The sequence below is a fragment of the Tenrec ecaudatus genome, chromosome 1, assembly GCF_050624435.1.
Source record: "Tenrec ecaudatus isolate mTenEca1 chromosome 1, mTenEca1.hap1, whole genome shotgun sequence".
Classification (NCBI taxonomy): Eukaryota; Metazoa; Chordata; class Mammalia; order Afrosoricida; family Tenrecidae; genus Tenrec; species Tenrec ecaudatus.
In genome coordinates this window covers 163,458,465-163,479,455 of record NC_134530.1, presented here as the reverse complement: position 1 = coordinate 163,479,455, position 20,991 = coordinate 163,458,465, and the positions used below count along the sequence as shown (strand labels likewise).

Sequence of the window (20,991 nt, the reverse complement as noted above, 5' to 3'; positions counted from 1 at the left end):
GAACACATCTCTCCAGCCCGGTGTTTCTGGGAAGCTTGTCAGTCACTTTGCTTTGTGTTGGTTGCTGCTGGCAGCAGTTTCCATCCCCGGCCCTCCCCTCTGACAGATGACAGAGCCTGGTTGCAGACCCAGCTCTGTCTGACACCAGGCCTGTGTGCTTTCTGGGCCAACAGCCAGCTTCCAGGCCTTGGGAGGCGCCGTAGAGTCAGCAGGCTGACCTGACAGTGTCCGGGGCTCCAGAGTCTGGTTTGGGAATGACAGATTGACTTTTCATAGGGGGTTGTGGGTGGGGGTAGTGAGTCCCCAAGTCCGAAGTCCAGTAGTACAGGGGAGATGGCCTAAAGAAGGGGTACACTCCTTCTGCTCCGTTCCTACTAGATTAGAGAAGGTGGTGGGGTGGACCGTGGTGATCCAAGGCTGGTGAGGTTGGGGACACAAGGGACAGTTTGCTCCTGGCCAAGGCCTCCAGAGGAATGGCCCTCATCAGTGGGGTGGAAGGGGAGGGGTCAAGAAGGAGAAGGCTTCTGGGCTGGGAGGGTCTGGTCAGCGGTCTGTCAGTCCACCTCAGCTCCATCCTGGTCAGAGCTGCCTGGTGGGGCAACCCTTCCCCAACCCCACTTTCTGAGGCAGGCAGGGACGAAGATAAAAAGGAGAGGCTGGCGTATTGTGGGTTCTCAGGATGTTGACTGCTTACTTCGGAAGCCAAGCAGGGCTCTAGAGCATGCCACGTAGAAGCGGAAGCCGCAAGGTCTTTCTGGTTGTCACAGAAGAGACCCGGGGTGGTGGAACCGGTTAGGCTCTAGGACTACTGGCTGAGAGGAGGGTGGTTGGAACTTACCCGGAGGCTGCTGGGAAGGCAGGACTGGTGAGTGATCTGCCTTACAAACCTTAGGGGGCAGTACTTCTACCCCGCACACAAGGGCTCGCCATGAGTTGGAATCGAGGAGACAGCAACTAACAACACTTCTCTCCTGCGGTTTCCCCAACGGACCTTCCCCACCGTGTCGCGTCCCATTGCGTGCACAGCTTCTGGTGGCCGACCTTCCAGGGCTTGAGAAGTGCAAGGGGAGGGGCTCCTCCATTAGGGCCAGGCTGAGAGAGGGAGCTGCCTTCTGGAAGGGCCTGAGCAGAGCCTGCTGGGGGTAACTCCGTCAGCCCCACCTCTTCCTGGGGGGAGAGAACAAGACCTGGAGAAAGGAGAGGGGTGCCTCTCTCCCCTGCAGCATCTTTCTGAGGAAAAGGGGTGTTGGGGGACGTCTTCCCGCTAGCACGTATCTTGGAAGTTTCTGGGGACCCCGGAGAGAGCTGGGTCAACCAGTCAGTCGTGGGGTTAGGTTGGCATGCCGAGCTGTGGGCACAGCCTCGACGCCGGGACACGTGGAATGTAAGGGGCATGTAAGCCTGCAAAGGCCCCATGCCGCGGAAGGCATGCCAGGCGGCCTGGCCAGCGCTCCAAGGGCGCGGCCATTCAGAAGGCTTTTAAGCTGAGGAGGGACACGCTCAGGTTTGAGCTGTGGGAGGAGGGTGGCAGAGCCGACGCAGAGGGAAGCAGGACTACTATAGTCCCAGGGGTAGGGCAACCTGGGCAGAACTGCAGGAGAGTTACAGGGCTGACCCCACAGGCGACTCAGCAGCGAGGCAGCAGGAGGCTAGGATGGAGGCCTGGTTGCCGGTTCCAGACGCTGAGTGGATGGTGGTACTCTCTGGTCAAAGGGGAGGCTGACGGGAGTGGAAGAGTCCGAGGCGTGTCTTCTCATGTGTTTTAAAGCCAGGGAGACCAGAGTGCATTTGAAGGCAAGGGAGAAGGCAAGGCATGTTGAAGACACGGGAGCCAAAGGGCAGGCGGGGGGCGAAGGGCCTGGGTCCCTGGGTAGGAACAAGTGAGACCAGGAGGCCAGGCTGGGGACCCTGGCTGTCGTTAGTTCCTTGGGACTATTGATGTTTGGAGCTTTCCGAGGAGGCTCAACATCGTGACCACCTGTGACTAAGTCATCGTCTCCTGGTGGCATAGTGGGTTATGCACTGGGCTGCCAATCGCAAGGTTAGCAGTTTGAAACCACCTTGAATGATGAAGATGAAGCTTTGTACTCCCGTCAGGCATCACAGACTCAGAAACCCACAGGACCAGTTCCACTCTGCTCTATATGGTCGCTATGAGTCAGAGTTTGTGGGACACAGAGAGATTTCTCCCCAGGTGGTCTCCCCATAATAAATGCCAAACCTAAGATGCTGCTTGCTAACACAGGGTCAATGACTAGGCACCTTGAGGTGAGCTGTTTAAAGATGATCTCCCCGAGGGCATCAGCCATCTAGAGCAATCAGAATCTATAGTCTGTCCCACCCTAGGTGGGGCCCACTCTCTGTTGATAAGGACAGTGGATTCGGAAGAGATGAGCCATTTGGGATGCCCCCCCCCCACATATCATAACCTCAATTCTACCTTACAAATCTGACTAGACAAGACCATGCACACTGCTACAGATAAGAGAGCCCGCAACACAGGGAATCCAGGATAGATAAACCCCTCAGGACCAATAATGAGAATAGAGATACCAAGAGGGTAAGGTGGAGGGAGAAAGTGGGAATCGATTATTGTGATCGATTAACACCCTCCCAGGGGGATGAACAACAGAAAAGTGAGTGAAGGGAGACAGTGGATGATGTAAGATATGAAAATAATAATTTATAATTTATCAAGGGTTCCTGAGGGAGGGAGGGTGGGGAAAGGAAGGGAAAAATGAAGAGCTGATATCAAGGGCTCAAGTAGAAAATGATGGCAACATATGCAGAAATGTGCTTGACACAATGTATGTATGTATGGATTGTGATAAGAGTTGCATGCGCCCCCAATAAAATGATGAAAAAATGTGCTCGACACAATGGATGTATGTATGGATTGTGATAAGCACTGTAAGAGCCCTCAATAATATGCTTTAATAAATAAATGAAAAGTATAGGTGGCTTGCTCCCCTGAAGGAGAGCCCAAAGGCAAGGTCAACCCCACTTAAGGAGGACCAAGGTTAGGCTGCCGTCTTGAATCTAGGGTCCGCCCATCTTGTCACATGTGTACCCCTACTGCCTCCCCTTCCTATTGGGTGCACATTCATAGCTCATTCCCTTCCTGTCACACGTATGCCTATTGTACAACCCCTTTCTGGTACGCATGTGGTTACCTGTAATTAGGGGGGCTTGCATGCTCCCTAAGTATATATAAGTCTTGGTTAGAAATATAGTGTCTCTGCATAGACCTGGCTGCTGAGATCATGGCCATAAGACAGCTGAGCAAGGGCATACCTCGTCTTGTCTGATGTCTCCTTAATTTTACCCCTCAATTACACAACCTCCCCGTGGACCCATTTGATTGTGGGGGCTGGTACCCCACAGGAGTTGACTCCCTGGCAGGAAGTGAGTTTTGAATCCTCTCTGTGCTGTGTACATTTGGACAAACTTCCAGAGCCTCAGTTTCCTCATCTGTAAAGTGATTGAGACTGGGATGGCAATGCGAATTCAGTGGGACAATGTATGAAACTCACGTGGCACACAGGAGAGGCTCCGGCCATCCGTTAGTCTGCGCCCCATGGGTAAAGGGAAGACACAGACCCACAGAGATCCGGAACCACCGGGACCCTGGCTGGCGACACCGTCCTCTTGGGTTTCTCATGCGAGCGGGGTGCTTATACGTCTGGCTAAGAAGGGCTCCGCAGGGCGTCCTCCACTGTGCACTTTCTGAAGCCGTCCTGTCTTCCAGGCTGGGCTTTGCAGAGGCGCTGGGTGGGTACGAACTGCCAACCATTAGGTTACCAGCCAACCACAAACTGCTTATGCCATCCAGGCACAATTCGTAAGAAGGGGGAAGAATTATTTACTGCAGTTTGGTAAGAAAAAAACCCCCAAACATTAATTTTTTGGTGGTGACGGGAGCAAAACACCAAACTCACTGCCACCAAGTCGATGCCAACTCACAGGGACCCTATAGGACCCTATAGGACAGGAGAGAACCGCCCCTGTGAGTTTCCAAGCCTGGCTCTGTAAGGGAATAGAAAGCCTCAGCTTTTTCCCTTGGAGGGACTGGTGGTCTGGAACTGCTGACCTTGTAGTTAGCAGTCCAATGCATAACCACTACTCTATCCTGGCTGCAGATAATGGTGATGCCCATGAAAGAGATCCTTGTGATAACAAACGAAAGCTGAAGAGAGGTGGTGTAACGGCCATGGGTAGCACAGAGTTAGAGGCACGACCAGGACTCAAACCTGAGGCTCCAATAGTGAGGCCCTTGCGGTTCCCTCCTAGCTGCCCGGGGAGAAGGGGGTCAGTGGGCAGAGATTGTCGCTGTCCAGTCTTTCACGTCCACACGAACTTTCCTCCTGCTCTGTCCCTAAGACTTCTAGGTACCCAGCTTCTATCGCAGAAGTCCGCTTGGGCTTCTCCGCAGGAACTGCCCAGGAAATGCCTTCGATGTACGGGTTGGTGTGAGCGGCGCGGAAAGGCTTCTTGGAGATGGCTCAGTACTGGCCCCTACCGTGAGAGTCAAGCGCAGGGCGGGGGGAGGACGCGGGGGCGGGAACCACGGCGAGACCAGTCTGCAATGACACGCATCGACCACCAGAGGTCACACGCCGGATGCAGCTGGAGGAGTGCAGCGGCTGCCATGAGAGGGCCCAGCCGCTCGGGTTGGGCTTGGATGACGGTCCCTGGGCATGCTTGTGGCCTGGCTTTGCACAGAGCTGAAGAATGGCAGTTGGTCCAGGTCACAAGCGAGCTGCTGTCAACTCCCAGAGCCAGTGGTTCTCAACCTTCCTACTGCTGAAACCCGATAATACAGTTTCTCAAGTCGTGGTGACCCCCCAACCATAACATTATTTTCGTTGTTACTTCGTAACTGTAATTTTGCTACTGCTATGAATAGAGCCACCCCTGTGAAAGGGTTGTTCAAATCCCAAAGGGATTGTGACCCACAGGTTGAGACTCGTGTGAATAAGACAACACCTGTCCTGCGTCCCAGAATTGATTGGGGACCTTACCATTGTGATTCATAAGGTTGATTGTTGGATGTCGATTGCCTGGCTCTACTTCCAAGCCAGTCGGCGTCTGGGAGCTCCCAGGAACCTGTTAACGTCTAGCAACATGCAAGCCTCCAGCTACAGATGATGGTGGCTGTGCCTGAGGTGCATGTGCTGGCCATTGAACCTGGGTCTCTTTTGAATTCTACTCCTCCTCCTCAAAGAAATTACTTCAGAGGACAGCTACAGTTCAGGGAGAGGGACATGTCTGATCAGAGCACTCGGGAGGAAATGAAGGGGGAGGAAGAGAGTGGAGCACATCCTGGCCCACCAAGTCCCGAGGATGATATCCCTGCTCAGAGCAGCCAATGTATAAAGAGGACCATAGGGTCGGTCCCACTATGAGACAGGACATCCCTCAGTGACCCTTAGCTCCACGGGAGACAACACTGGAGACACAGTGTGGGAACTGCATCCAATCTGATCCCACCACACCGAGTCAAAATACTAAGAACAGCAAGAGGAGCAGAGCAAGGAAGTCCTGAGAGGCCAGGGTGTGGCACCCCATCAGACTAGATCGAAAAACACTCCTAAAGGTCAACAAACAGACCTTTAACTATTTACAGGTGTTTTTTTTGGTCATTTTTGGGTTATTTCCTTTTGTTGCTTGGTTTTGCTCTATCTTGTTTTTGTGCATATTATTATCTCTGCAGGTCTATCCAGATAAGATAGGCAGGACAAACAATCTGAAAGGGAAAACAATGGGACCAATGGTTCTGGGGGGACATGGGAGAGGGGGAGGTGGGGGAAAGGAAGTCGTGTTAACAAACCCAGGGACAAGGGATCCAAAATCGGTGGTGAGGAGGCTGTAAGAGGCCTGGTAGGGCTTGATCAAGGATAATGTAACTGAGAGGAATTACTGAAACCCAAGTGAAGGCTGAGCATGATAGTGGGACAAGAGGAAAGTAAAAGGAAATAGAGGAAAGAGCTAGGAGGCAAAGGGCATTTATGGAGGTCTAACCACAGGCATTTACATATGTAAATATATTTATATATGAGGATGGGGACTTAGATCTATGTGCATATATGTATAGGTTTAGTATTAAGGTTGCAAATGGACATTGGGCCTCCACTCAAGTACTCCCTTAATGCAAGAACACTTTCTTCTATTAAATTGGTATTCTATGATGCTCACCTTCCCGACACAACCACTGAAGACAAATGTGTGCATAAGCAAATGTGGTGAAGAAAGCTGATGGTGTCCAGATATCCAAAGACATAGCATCTGGGGTCTTAAAGGCTTGAAGGTGAACAAGTGGCCATCTAGCTCAGAAGCAACAAAGCCCATATGGAAGAAGCACACCAACCTGTGCTATCACGAGGTGTCAAAGGGATCAGGTAGCAGGCATCAAAGAACAAAAAAAATCTATCATTGTGAATGAGGGGGAGTGAGGAATGGGGACCCAAAGCCCATCTTTAGCCAATTGGACAGCGCCTTACAGAAGGGTCACAGGGAGGAGATGAGCCAGTCAAGGTGCAGTATAGCACCCATAAAACATACACCTTTCCTCTAGTTCTTAAATACTTCCTCCCCACCCCCACTATTATGATCCCAATTCTACCTTACAAAACTGGCTAGACCAGCAGATGTACACTGGTACAGATAAGAACTGGAAACACAGGGAATCCAGGACAGATGAACCCTTCAGGACCAGTGGTGAGAGTGGTGATACCAGGAGGGTGGAGGGAAGGTGGGGTAGAAAGGAGGAACCGATTACAAGGATCTACATATAACCCCCTCCCTGGGGAATGGACAACAGAAAAGTCCATGAAGGGAGACATCAGATAGTGTAAGACATGACAAAATAATAATACTTTATAAATTATCAAGGGTTCATAAGTGGGGGCAGGAAGGGAAGGGAAAAATGAGCTGATATCAAGGACTCAAGTAGAAAGCAAATGTTTTGAGAATGATGATGGCAACAAATGTACCAATGTGTTTGACATACAATGGATGGAATGTGATAAGAGTTGTATGAGCTCCCAGTAAAATGATTAAAAAAACAAAAGTATAAAGAACTAGATGGAGGATATGCCATGAAACAATAGCTTCATATTGGGTATTTGTGTTTATAGAGTTTTATGTGATTTTGTAACAATACTTTTTTCCTTACCCTGGTATATGGAAATTTCGAAAACATGAGTTCCCAGGAAAATGACTGTGGGGTTAATAACCATATGCCTGTCATCTATTTCAGGTCGATAAGGTTGAATGCTGACTATTTCAGCTGCTTTATGAATGATTTCCTTGAAGAATCTTATTCCTGTTATTAAAAGAAATATAAATTGAATACTTTTTTCTTTACCAGTAAACTTTGATGGCTTATTTAATAATAATTAAAAAAAGAATTCTACCACTGTGCACAACTCTTTCTTGTCTAGTTAAACCACTGAATCGTATAGTGTGTGAATCATATGCAGATAAAACTGTTAAAATTTTAAAAAGTAAGGTTAAAAAACAACAGAGAAAGAATTCTGTCATTGACCCACTAGTGTCATCTCACGGCAGGTTAGTGACAAAGTATGGCTTTCACCAGCCCCAGGAGGGTGGCCTGATGTGGTTTCTGGTGTGGAGACACTCCGGTGACTGGGCCCTTGGGTGCTTCTCCCAGTAAGCATCTGTGTCCTAGGCACTCTCTTGTTTCCTCATAGTCCCTCTGTTTCTGTGACTGGATTTTTCTTTGGCCTTTTCTCTTACTTCTGTTTCAGGACCCCTGCCCCCCCCCAATTTCTCTGGGGTTCCATCTGATGAGCCCCTTTGTCTCCCTGCTCTGTCTGCTGCCCCCCCCCCCCCCTGTCTCCATCCACGCCTGCTGGGGAGTTTGCATGGCTCCCTCAGGGGTCCCTGGAGCCCAAGGTTTCCTGTTGGCGCCTCTGGGATTTGTAGCTCTGTTTTCCATCCTGGTTTCTCAGTTCCACCCCTGGGATCCAGCGATGTTATGATCTGGTAGCATCATTAGTGGTGCCACTTGGGGAGTGGAGAAGACCCCCCCCCCGCACCTAACTACCACCCAGGACTCCTCTCTCCCTTGCCACTCAGTAACCACCAGCGCTCCTTGGCACCAGGCGTGGGCGAGTCTCAGTTCTGCTTGGGTAGAAATGAATAAGACCCTGTCCAGTGAGCTCATCATGGGGGTGTGGGGCGGTGCGGGTGAGGGAAAGCCAGGACCCAGGTGATTCAATCTCAGGCAGACGGTTGTGAGCACAGAGGAGAAGGACAAAAGGAGAGCTTTGTACATGTCAGGACAGGTGGCTGGGCCGTGGGAAGGCCCCACGAAGCAGGTTGTTCTGAACTGGTCTTGGAAGGACAGGGGGACTTTGGCAGAAGCAGGTGTAGGGAGGTGGCGATGCTGAGTGGACAGATGGGCAGGCGGGAAGGTTTGGAGACTGGAGCAGGCATCATGTGTCCAAGGCACTGTGAGCTGGGGTGTTGGCCGCAGGGCTGGAGGGCTCAGTGGGCAGCACCTCACTGCCAGGCTTCTAGAAAATTCTTGTGAGGACCCTGGGGCTTCTGAGCAGGGAGGAGTCTGCGAACGTCCATAGTTAGACGGACAGCAATCAGTGCACCCAATGCCAGGGGCCCCTCCCCCTCGCTGGGCAGGGTTTTCACTCTGAGCCCGACCTGAGAGCAGTCTGGGTGAAAGGAGAAGGCAGCACCAGGGATCAGGTGTGTCAGGGCGGGAGTGAGGGGCAGCGGGCAGGTACAGAGGAGGGTACTCGGGATCCCAAGGCCTGACCATCTACCGTGCCCCCCTGCTCCTCAAGCCCCACAGTGACCTCCTGGGAAGAGAACTGGTCTCTGGCCAGTTCTCACTCTTTGGTGGGCGGTCTAGTCCAGGGGCCTCAGGGGTCTTGGGACTGGGCTGGGCTGGGCTGGGGTTTCCGGCCGCCTGCCCGTTGCTGTTGCTGTGGGCTGCTCTGGCCCTGAGGGACGAGGGCGGTGCCTCTGAGTCACTGCCTGGGCATCTGGGCTTGGAACCAGTGGGTGAGTCACCTAGGATGAGGGGGGCCTGGGGGGTGGGGGAGGGGAGCAGCATGACATCTGGAGGGGGGAGGGGAGCAGGGCGCACAGGAAGGGCGATGCCCAGACTGGGATGCCCATTGACACGGCAGTGGGTGAAGGGGGGGAGGGGCGGGGCACCAGAAAGCTTGCCCTCCCTGACCAGCCCCCCCCAGGGCTGCTCCTTAATGGGCGCTGTTTGTTTGCTTACGGGGCACTGGGAGGGCACATGTGCAGATGGAGTCAGGGGTCACCACCTCAGTCTGGTCTCCTGACGTGGGAAGCTGTCCAGCCCACGATCTTTAGCTCTGGGTTCGGGGGGTCTCCCCCTACTCACAGTGTGCCTGCCCCCCTCCCACCCCCCACTCCTGGAAGCCTCAGCCCAGGGAAGCTGGAGAAGAGGAGGCTAAAGTTTTGCTGTTTTCTGTAAATCCTCTGACTTTTTTTAGACAAAGCCCAGGCCAAGCCTTGTCTCACCCCAACCCAATGCCTGCCCCCCACAAGCCTGCTGAGTTTGTGTGGAGAGTGACCCAGATGTCTCTTGCTCCCCGCATCTGCTCCTCCCGACCTCTGCCTATGGACAGGAGAACTTCCCCATGTTCCCCAGACCCCCAGCTGCTTCAGGACCTCCCGCGCACCTCTTAAAAGTCACTTTGCTTCCCACACCCTCCAAAGCCAGCCCTGCCTCTCCTGGCACCCAGGTTTCTAATGGTGGCCCCTGCTCTGGCTCTCACACCGTCGCCCTGACTACATGTGCCCATGTGGAAAGCCCAGGCCCTGTGCAGGTGGAGTGGCAGGGAGGCGGCCTCCAGCGGGAGGGTACACCTGCGCCCGCAGCCACCCACCCACCACAATGGGCTGCGACTCTCCACCTGGGCTCAGCCCTCCTACAGGGCACCCCACTGTAGCCTGGTGGGTTCAGGGGCTGCCCTCGGCTGGGTTTCCCCATTCTGGAGCCCCGGAGACTGTGGGCTGTCTTCCTCAAAGTCGGTAGTTCAAAACCACCAGTGCTCTGAGGGAGGAAGATGGGACTTTCCACTCCAGGCAAGAGTTAACTGTCTCGGAACCCCACAGGGGCCGTCCTACCCTGTCCTCTAGGGTGGCCATGAGTACACATTGGAATGAGCGTGGCTCCCCCCTCCCCTCCTGGAAGTGGGGTTCTCTGGCAAGGAGGGGTGTGAACGGAGTAGAGGTGGCAGGAGGCCAGGCTTGGCAGGATCAGGTCAGAACAAGTTCAATTTCCTCCAAATGCTAAGCTGCGGGCCAGTGAGGCTGGTATATAAATCCCCACCCTGGGTGCCTGGCTGGTTTTCTCTCCCTGCGACCCGTACCGCCTGGTGAGTACATCTGTGCCCCCCTAGACAGGCACGGTGCAAGCAGCCCAGCCTGCTTCATGGGGCTGGGAGAGAGAGGGAAGGGGTGGGGGCAGCCAGGCCTGTGCTTCTGTCCCTTTGTCCATTAGCCTCCATAGCTTTGTCACCCTGGCCTGAGATATCTTTGGGGCTTGCCATGTGGAGGGCCCTCATGGTGGTGCCCTGGGCTGCTAAGTGCGAGGTCAGTGGTTCAAACCCTGTAGCCGCTCCTTGGGAGAAAGATGATTCTCCCGGCTCCCATAATGATTGGCCGTCTCGGAAACCCTGATAGCGTGGCCCTGAGTCAGAAGCAACGTGATGACCGTGCGTTTGGTTCTGGTTGGGTCTGTGGGGAGTCAGACAGAGGTAGGTCTTATTCCAGGAGCTGTGTGAGTCATGTGTGTGTGTGCGTGCGCACATGGGGTGTCCATCGGTGGGACTCTCAGGTTGTGTATCTAGGAGGGGGGGGTGTCTTCTTTAGGAGTGTAGACATGTGAGTATGAGGTGGCTTTTGGCTGATTTTATTTTCCCTGCAAAATCCTGGATTCTAGCAGTGCTGAAGAACAGAGCCCGGATCTCAAATGCTCGGTCTTCCTGGGGCTTGGCCCTGAGTAGCCACACAGCTCTGCCCCCTTGCTGCCCGCTCCTGTCTTGGGGAAGGCAAGGCTGCCAGGAGGGGCCAGGGCTTTCCCTGCCTCGGGCACCAGCTTCTCTGACCTCACTCTGGGACCTAGCCAACCTTCCCAGGCCAGTCTGAGCAAGCTCAGAGGCAAGGGCTTGGAAAAGACGACCCCCAGGCCTGTGCTTGCGTCTGTCCCCAGACTGTCCTGCACCCAGGGTGCTGGATGTGTCGTTTCTTTGGTTCCAATCCCAAGACCAGGAGCCTTCCTGGTGGAGAGAGTGCTTTGTTGGCCTTCCCTACATAGAGAGGTCTCTGTGGCCCAGGGGGCCTCTAGTGTCACCAGAAAGTATAGTTCCCATCCTCTGAAAGCCCCTCCCCATCCCAGGGAGAAGACAGTCCTGTCTCAAGAGAGTTAGATGAGAGGGACATATCTCTGCCTTTAGGAGAACCTAGTTTGAGTAGGAAAAGGAGTTCTCAGCCAACCCAGAGGGGCCACCACTGTTGCTAGGCAGCCCAGGGAGCCCCACCAACTAGCCACAGAGATGTCCACAGACCCCAGAGCTTGTCCTGTGGGAGGAACTGCACAGAGAGGAATTAAGAGAGGGGACACTCTATCATTTCCCTTTCTTCAGAGACTATAGAAATGAGGTGGTGGTGGGCAGGCATGAGGCCCTGGCTGTGGTGAGCCTCTGACTTCCTGTGAGGTGGAGGGTTTGGTCCCTGCCTCCATGGAGCTGCCGTCTAAGCGGGTGAGGCAGCCCTGCCTGCCTGCTCAGAAAGGAGTTCCAGGGGAGATGGGTCCTGCATGTTGGGTGGTGGCAACCTCAAGAACCTAACGCATCTTGTGGCCCTAGCTCCACGATGTCCAGTCCCCTGGAGCAAGCCCTCGGTGTGATCGTCACCACTTTCCACAAGTACTCAAGCAAAGAAGGCAACAAGTTCAAGCTGAGCAAAGGGGAGATGAAGGAACTTCTGCACAAGGAGCTGCCCAGCTTTGTCGGGGTGAGTGGGACAGGCCTGGGTGGGAGAACCCCCGAGGGCTTGGGATGTGAAGATGGAGCCCAGAATAGATCTCTTCCCCACCTCCCCTCCTCACCCTCATGTGGATGTAGACACCAGGGTGAGACCAAGACCTCTCTACTATGAACTTCTGCTCCACGACCCCATGGCAGTGGGTGTGCAGGGCCATGAATCAGTGGTTCTATTAATGACTGTTCTCTCTGGCTTTCTAGAGAACAGAGGTGCTGTTAGGGTGCTCACAGTCCACCTGTCTAATCTCACTGTACAGCTGAGCAAATCAGAGCCCCGAGAGGTGAAATAGCTACCCTAAGATCACAGCTTGCTCTTTCTCTGTCTTCTCCTAGTTACCTGCCGAGTCAAGGTATGTAGGGCGAGGGGGGCTGGGAAGGAATTCCTGGTAAGATATGCACTGTGGCATCTGGAAGAAAGATGCAGTCAATACCACACCAATGCATTCATGACCCACAGTCAGGTCTCAGGTTTTGAACTCAGGAGGCATGCCACTCTGTCCTCCCCCTTATTTTGCTTAAAGGCTTCTAATGTGGTTCCATTTTAGCTCGTGTTAAAAAGTTTGCCTTTTCATTGAAAGTCATAAACTCTAAGATCGGAGGAGGGAATGGTATTAGAGTATAATCCTGAGCACCCAGTTTTCCAAGGGCTGTCGATGACAGTGAAAGCCTTAAATCCATGTGCAGGGTCCCCACAGGGATGACGTCTCTGATGAATCCCCTCTGACCACGGTCCAGGGGTGTGAATAACCTTGTCCTCAGACAGAGCACAGTGGAAAGGATCTTATTGCAGATGTCCTTAGGCTAACATTGAACACCTTATCATTTTATCTCCCTTTGGAGCCCTTTAAAATTTGTACTAGTCTTTAGTATATTTTCTGCTTTCTTTTCTAGTGCGTTTTTTCTCTGTTTTATTTTGTTATTGTTGTTTTGTATTTTTCATTTTGGTATAGGAGATCCGGGATAGGTAAATCTCTGGACAGCTACTGGATCAATAGTTTCTTAGGGGAGGTTGGAGGAAATAGGGGCCTAAGAACAACGAGTACCCCCAAAAAGAAAATGTTCTAAAACCGATTGGGGTGATGACTGCACCACTCTTTTTAAGAAGACTTAATTGTCGAATTGTATGATATGTGAATGGTACGTCAACAAAGCCATTTTAAAAGTTTGCCTTTCAATACATGCCACAATGTGGACGAACCTCGAAAACACTGGGCTGAGCAAAATAAATTAATTGCGAAAGGACAACTACTGTAAGATCTCACTTCTATGAGCTAAGCAAACAGGGGGGAGGGAGGGAGAAGGGAGATGGGGAGGCGTTGCCTGAGGGACATTGAATGGATGTGAATGGTGGCGGAATATTTTTCGCAAAGGATACGATGATGGTGGCACACGTGGAAAAGTATAATCAGTGCCATTGAATTGTGATGTGGAAGTTATGTTGGTGCATGTTTCGGTAGATTCTGCCTCACCACAAGGCAGCACATGCACCCACAGAGCTTGTCCTTGCTGCATTCACCCTGCTGGTGAGGGGGGCCTTGGTGGCACCAGAAATCTTTAGTTCTCTCAGCAGCATAGTGGACGTAATGATACCTATTCATTAGAGTCCTGTGAAGACTGACGTTGATAGTGAACTTGGAGAAGTGCCTGGCATGCTTCCCACACCCAGCAAGGCAGGGCCCGAGGCTCTCACCCATGAATGTCTACCTGGCCCTCCTCACTCGGCCCTTTTAGTGGTAGCTCCTTGGGGCACCTTGCTCACCGCTTGCCCAACAGTCCAGTGGAGAGCGAGCTGGACACTGGCCAGTGTCTGTGGGCGTATGGGGCACAGAGACAGGAGTGAGGGCTGGCTTGATGACCACATTCTCTCTTGCTTCAGGAGGAGGTTGATGAGGAGGGACTGAAGAAGCTGATGGGCAACCTTGACGAGAACAGCGATCAGGAGGTGGACTTCCAGGAGTACTCCGTGTTTTTGGCCCTCATCTCTATGATGTGCAATGACTTCTTCCAGGAGCAGTCCTGAAACAAGACTTAACTCCCTGACCATGGGTCTTTCGGGCCCAAGAGGACTCTCTTGCCTTTCAGTTTTGTGCTCAATAAATAAATATTCCTTTTGAAGATAGTGCTTTAGTCGCTGAGTGACGTTGCATAGCCTCACTGGCTCAGTTGAAATGCTCGTGCAGTTCATGGCTGTTCGGTGTGGTTTCTTTTAGTCCTAAGACTTACCAACAGTACACCCAACAGGTGATGGGGGACCAAGATAGACAACTGGCACAGACACACCTGTCCATTAGAACGAGGGACGCGTGGATTGGAGGTGCAAAGTGCCAACGGCCCATAGCAATTCTGAAATTGAGTTAGTGTAAGGGAAGTCAGCCCCTCACAAATCATCATGGGGCCAGTAGGTGCAATTGGACAGCGGTAATATACAAAGATTATAGTAAAGTCATAGAGCGTAAGAGCGACAGGAGAGAGTGGAATGAAGTAGTCAGGCACATTTCATGGTAGCGTGCTCATCTCAACCCTGATTGGGGATCCATGTGGGGATGTGGAAGGTGGGAAGGGCAGGAGAGGGAGTGGGGAAGGGGGACTGGAGGAGAGGGGACAGATCTGGAGAGGGAAGAGGGCTGGAGAGAGGACCAGAGAGAACGATTTATTTCTAACCAAGGCTTATGTATCTTTTGGGGCGTGCAACCCCCCTGATTACAGGTAAAGTCATATGTCACAGGAAGGGGTTGTACTACAGATAGTACAGTAATGAGGGAGAAATCTAAGGGTATCCAGCAGGAGGGATTGGGGGTACCCATGTGACAAGATGGGCCAATCCTAGATTCAGGAAGGCAGCCTAACTTTGGATGTCACTGAGCAGGTTTGACCTGTTCTAAGCTCCCCAGGGAAACCATCTCTATCCTATCAATAGGGTGTGAGCCCCACCTACAGCAGACCAGACAGCAGTCTGATTGCTCTGGATGGCTGAATGCCTTCAGGGAGATAACTTGACAATCATTTTCCATTAGTTGCAAGTAGTGTGATCTAGTTCTGAAATATATTTGGGGGAGACGAGTTTGAGTTTCGGGACAGCCTTTTTATATCCCACAAGTTAGATACATACCACTAGGTTCTTCATTAGGGCTCAATTCTGCTCTCTTATCAATGGTTCTCCGGGGCGGGGCAGGGCAAGGCGCAGGCTCCATAGCCAATGCTCTTGCCTTTGTTTTCAGCATTGACTGTTTTCTTTCATTAAGAACAGGTCTGTAGCTGAGCATCTTTCTCAGCTTGCTTCCTGACTACAGGAAACTAAAGACTCAACAACTTCTTTCTGTTTTCATTCACCTCTGTCCTTTCATCGGAGCCAATATAATACCTTTAAAAATGTCACAAGCTCCCTGCATCTTAAATTACTGAATCCACTTAACTAGACAAAAGGCATACTGACAAATATCTTAGAACTTGACTCCTGCTACATTAGACTGGGAATTGAGATTTTCTGAGATAATCCCCTTAAGATTCTTTTTTTTGTTGTTGCTATTTTTGTGCATTTCTTTTTTATTTAATCATTTTATTAGGGGCTCATACAACTCTTATTTCAATCCATACATACATCAATTGTGTAAAGCACATTTGTACATTCATTGCCCTTATCCTTCTCAAAACATTTGCTCTCCACTTATGCCCCTGGCATGAGGTCCTCATTTCCCCCTCCCCCCCTGCTCCCCCTCCCTCATGAATCCTTGATAATTTATAAATTATTTTTTGGGAGAACCGATCTCGGAGATCTATGTGTAACCTCCTCTCTGGGAGCTGGGCAATGGGGAGGCGGGTGAGGGGAGACGCTGGGGAGTGTAAGATAAGATATAATAATTATGTATAAACTATCAAGGGACCAGGGGTGGGATCGGGGAGGGAGGGGGATGGGGGAAAAAAAGGGAAACCGAGCTGATTCCAGGAACCCAAGTGGAAGGTGAATTATGAGAATGACGAGTGCAACGAATGTATAAGGGTGCTTTGCTCAATTGATGTATGTGCAGACTGTGATAAGAGCCTTATGAGCCCCAATAAAAAGATTTAAAAATATATAAATGCATTAGTATACTCATAAGCTTGTTCATGTTGCTCTTTAGAAGAAGAGAAATACCATCTCTGCTAGCACTTCTAATTTGTATGCTTATGGGCCAGTGATTAAAAATGTGTAGTTCTGCAAAAAAAATTATTATTTTGTCATATCTTGCCCTGTCTGACGTCTCCCTTCACCCACTTTTCTGTTGTCCGTCCCCCAGGGAGGAGGTAACATGTAGATCCTTGTAATCGGTTCCCCTTTCCAACTCACCCTCCTTCTACCCTCCCAGTATTGCTACTCACACCATTGGTCCTGAAGGGATCACCTGCCCTGGATTCCCTGCATTTCCAGTTCCTATCTGTACCAGTGTACATCCTCTGGTCTAGCCAGATTTGTAAGGTAGAATTGGGATCATGATAGTGGGGGAGGAGGAAGCATTTAGGAACTAGAGGAAAGTTGTATGTTTCATCGTTGTTACATCACACCCTGACTGGCTCATCTCCTTCCCGAGACTCTTCTGTAAGGGGATGTCCAGTGGCATACAAATGGGCTTTAGGTCTCCACTCCGCACTCCCCACCTCATTCACTATGATAAGATTTTTTGTTCTGATGATACCTGATACCTGATCTCTTCGACACCTTGTGATCACACAGGTTGGTGTGCTTCTTCCATGTGGGCTTTGTTGCTTCTGAGCTACACAGCTGTTTGTTTACCTTCAAGCCTTTAAGACCCCAGATGCTTTCTCTTTTGATAGCCTGGCACCATCAGCTTTCTTCATCACATTTGCTTGTTCACCTATTTTGTCTTCAGTGGTTGTGTTGGGAAGGTGAGCATCACAGAATGCCAGTTTAATAGAAGAAAGTATTCTTGCATTGAAGGGAGTACTTGAATGAAGGCCCAATGTCCTTTTGCTACCTTAAGACTAAATCTATAAATATAGGCACATAGATCTATTTCTCCATCCTCATATAAATATATTTGCATATGTACATGCCTTTATTTAGACCTCTATAAATGCCCTTTGCCTCCTAGCTCTTTCCTCTATTTCCTTTGACTTTCCTCTTGTCCCACTATCATGCTCAGTCTTCATTTGGATTTCAGTAATTCTTCTTGGTTACATTACCCTTGATCACACCCTACCAGGCCTCCTACACCCTCCTCACCACCGATTTGGATCACTTGTTGTTCCCTTGTTCCTGGGTTTGTTAACCCCACTACCTTTGCCCCCACCTCCCCCTCTGCCATGTACCCCCGGAACCATCGGTCCCATTGTTTTCTCGTTCAGATTGTTCATCCAGCCTATCTTATTTGGACAGACCTGCAGAGATAATAGCATGCACAAGAACAAGACAGAGCAAAACCAAGCAACAATACACAACAAAACAACAAACCAATGACACAAAACAAAACAAGAAATAAAAGCTTGTAGTTAGTTCAAGGACTGTTTGTTGACCTTTAGGGGTCTTTTCCAGTCCAGTCTGTTGGGGCACCACGCCCTGGCCCCAGAGTCTACCTTCAGCATTCCCTGTGGCCCTCGCCACTCCGTTCCCTTGTTGTTCTGTTGCACCCCCTTAGTGTTTTGCCTCGGTGTGGTGGGATCATATCGGGCACAATTCCCACACTGTGTCTTGGGTGTTGTCCCCTGTAGGGCTATGGGTCAGTGAGGGACATCATGTCTCATAGTGGAGCCATCCATGTGGTCCTCTCTGTGGACTGGCTGCTCTAGTGGGCCAGGATGTGCTCCACTCTCTCCTCCTCCCCCTTCATCTGTTCCCGTGTGCTCCGATCAGATATGTCCCTCTCCCAGATTCAATGATGTCCTTTGAAATAAATTCTTCTGGGGGGTGGGGCAGGTGTCCACGTAGTAGTTGGGATTGGGGCCGGCCCCTTAGCCCTTAAGATTTTTAAAAGCCCACTTGTATGGTAGATAGAAATGATCTAATAATCTCTGACCCATTTCCACACTTCTACAAACCTATTAGAAATGACATTGTTCAACTGCGCAGATCCACGGGGCTTGCCCGGACATCTTTCTGAGGTCCCTATGGCGGTCTTCCTTTCAGCCTCACCTTCGCTCCAAAGGCCTTCACATTGACAGGCCCTGGGTTTCCTCTTAGCCCTGGAGTCCTTGTTTTCAGAGTCTTGCCAGAATCGCTCCTGTGTCCTTGATCTTTTCTTGAAGATTTTCTTAAAAATGGCAAAACCCCAGCTCCTTCTTTAGTTCCTCTCTCTCATTATATTTTATCAGAGGTAGCTAGAGTTAGCCAATTAGCACTTCAAATATGTTGCCTGAAAACTTCATCAGTCAGATCTGTGGGTTTCCTAGGGCTCCCTCCCACTTTCCAAGTGACCTCCGACACGGCCGCTGCCGGACATTCTCCCATTATTCAAGAGCTCCCCTTTCCTCTGGCCTCTAGGGACAATCTCCCCACTGTCCGGCCACTTATTTTGAGTGTGTTCTTCTAACTTCCACCCGTTGCCTGGTTCCAACACCAGTGACACATGTTTCAGTTTTTACAGTCGCAGGATCCCACGCTTGTAGGTGTGTTGTTGAAGATGCAAGAACCCAACTCATCTGAACTTTCTAAAGGTTCACGGCCACCTCGCTATCGTTAGACCTCGGTTTCCATCTGTTCTGCATCCCAACATGAATCAGAGGACATTTTGACCCAATAGTTTTCTATGTCCCACCAAGAGTCATCAACTGTTTAGCTTGCCCATGGTAGGTGCTCAAAGCTCCCTGCTTTCCTGGCCCACCTTCACTCAGCTCTTTTCGGTGAGTGCTCCATTCTCAGATGCCAGATTCTCCACCCAAACTCACTGCCATCGCGTGGATTCTGACTCAGAGCGACCCCATAGGACAGGGTAGAACTGCTCCGCTGGGTTTCTGAGATCTTAACCCTTCATGGAGTAGAGAGTCTCGGTGGCTGGTGCCTTGCCCTGCTGACCGTGTGGTCCGCAGGCAGATGCATGCCCCGCTATGCCACCAGGGTGCCTACATTCTCGACCGTAGCGATGGATTCAGCTGTAAGGTGCAGGAAACGTGATGAGTAGCAGCGGCTTTAATTGCTTTACAGAACAAGTCTAGGGTGTGCTCTTCTGAACTGACTCAGGGGCCCGTGACGCCATCTGGGACCAGAGCCTTTCCATTCTTCTGCTCTGCAATTCATAGTATGTTTTAGATGTTTCATGATCATAAGACGGCTGCTGTTCCCCCAGGTCTCTCTGTCCATATTCTAGGCAAAAGTTGTCCCTAAAAGAGTCATTCACTTTTTACTGTAGAAGGAGTGTCTTCCCCAGGGAATGTGTGTATATATATTTGGCCTCCACTTAATAATATGTCTGTCCTAGTGGCATGGTGGTTACACACTGGGCGTCTAACCTCGAGGTCAGTAGTTTGAAACCACCAGCTGCTCCAAGAGAGAAAGACGGGACTTTCTCCCCAGAGTCGCAGAGTCAGGCATGTGCCACCTTGAGAGAGAGAGAGAGAGAGAGAGAGAGAGAGAGAGAGAGAGAGAGAGAGAGACATCAAGGTTTTAATAATAAAGTGGAAGGGATGGATAGTAGGAAAGCAACAGGCAGTGTTTTCCTGAAGAATTCCCTTACTTTTCCTGCTTCCCTGGGAAACGCTGATGATGGACACCACATCAAGACTAACTGAGAAGGAGGGACTGAGTCGGAGGCTCCTGGGACTGCCCACTGTTCCCCTGACCGCAGTCGGGCCTTACTGGCATGTCTGTGGGGGTGGGGTGGGGGTGAGGTGGGGTGGGTGGGGAGGGGTGGGGTGGTGGGGTGGGGGTGGGGGCAAAGGAAGGGCAGGCAGGTCTCTTGTCAGGAATAACAGGAGGAAAGCCCCCTTCTCCATACCCTGCAGGAAAGGGGCCGTAAATACAGGGCAGGGAGCCGTAACCGTGATGATGGTGATCAGCATTTCTGCACAGGTCTCAGAGCTCCCTTGCTGCACTCTGTCATTTCAGCCTCCTGGTAACTCCGGGGGCTATCATTAGGCCCCTCTACAGATGAGGAAATGGGGAGGGAGGAGCATCTGGGCCTCTGGCCAGGCTCTGGGGGGCCTGTTCAAGCAGCATCTCTTTTATCTGCCCCCTTCCCAGTGGAGGAAACAGAATCCAGGAGAGGTGACATGTGGCGTAGCCATCGGGACTTGACCCAGGTCTGTAAGAAAAGTCCCAAACTCAAACACCAAACTCACTGCCATCGAGTCGATCCTGACTCCTAGCGGTGCTGTGGGACAGGGGGGAACAGCCCCTGTGAGTTGCTGACACGGTAACTCTTTACTGGAGTAGAAAGCCCCGCCTTTTCCCCAAGGAGCGACTGGTCGTATGGAACTACTGACCTTGAAGTTAGCAGCCCCACACGTAACCACGACGCCACCAAGGCTCCCACAGGAAAGCCCCACTCCTCTGGAAAATTGGCTTGGCAGTCTGGGTCTTCCTCCCCTTCTCCCCAACCATCCTCAAAGCCCTGGGCCTTGCTGGACTGTGCGGTCTCTGCTGGGGGGCGGAGCCCACTTTCGGTGGTGGTGGGGGTGTTGTTCAGGGGATTGCAGTCTGAGTTCTTTGGGGCGCTTGGCTTCAGCGTAGTTTCGGCGTCTCCTGGGGCTCAGGTCCAGGCCCTGGGGCTGTTTGGGCTCCTGGAGACTGGCCCCAGCTGGCTGCATCTGGAGCTGTTTCCAGGTGCCGAGGCTCTGAAAGGTGCTGGTCTTCTTGCCCTTGGTACTGAACACCCTAACAATCAGCAGACTTTGCGGGCCAGCCTGCAATTGCCTCCCAGACCTCTCCCCAAACCTCTGAGTTGAGACAGAGAGGAAGAGGGTCTCCCAAATGCCACTGCTCAAAAGGCTGTCCTGCGTG

General features: G+C 51.4%; 1 protein-coding gene across 2 annotated transcripts; it reads left to right on the top strand.

Annotated features, from left to right (window-relative positions):
- Positions 1–8,669: 8,669 nt before the first annotated feature.
- On the top strand, positions 8,670–14,167 carry S100A2 (S100 calcium binding protein A2). Of its 2 annotated transcripts, none has more exons than XM_075540383.1 (3): positions 8,670–8,727; positions 11,889–12,036; positions 13,942–14,167. In XM_075540383.1, the coding sequence occupies exons 2-3, from the start codon at positions 11,896–11,898 to the stop codon at positions 14,083–14,085; spliced, it is 285 nt and encodes a 94-aa protein (XP_075396498.1). In that variant the 5' UTR covers positions 8,670–8,727; positions 11,889–11,895; the 3' UTR covers positions 14,086–14,167. The 2 variants fall into 2 exon arrangements, with proteins under 2 accessions (XP_075396498.1, XP_075396497.1); XM_075540382.1 differs by lacking the exon at positions 8,670–8,727 and adding an exon at positions 10,282–10,397.
- Positions 14,168–20,991: the final 6,824 nt, after the last annotated feature.

Coding starts and splice junctions, on each gene's coding strand:
- S100A2 (XM_075540382.1), top strand. CDS start 10,309: ATGCTAAGCTGCGGGCCAGTGAGGCTGGTATATAAATCCCCACCCTGG. Junction 10,398..11,888: donor CCTGCGACCCGTACCGCCTG/GTGAGTACATCT, acceptor TTGTGGCCCTAG/CTCCACGATGTCCAGTCCCC. Junction 12,037..13,941: donor AGCTGCCCAGCTTTGTCGGG/GTGAGTGGGACA, acceptor CTCTTGCTTCAG/GAGGAGGTTGATGAGGAGGG.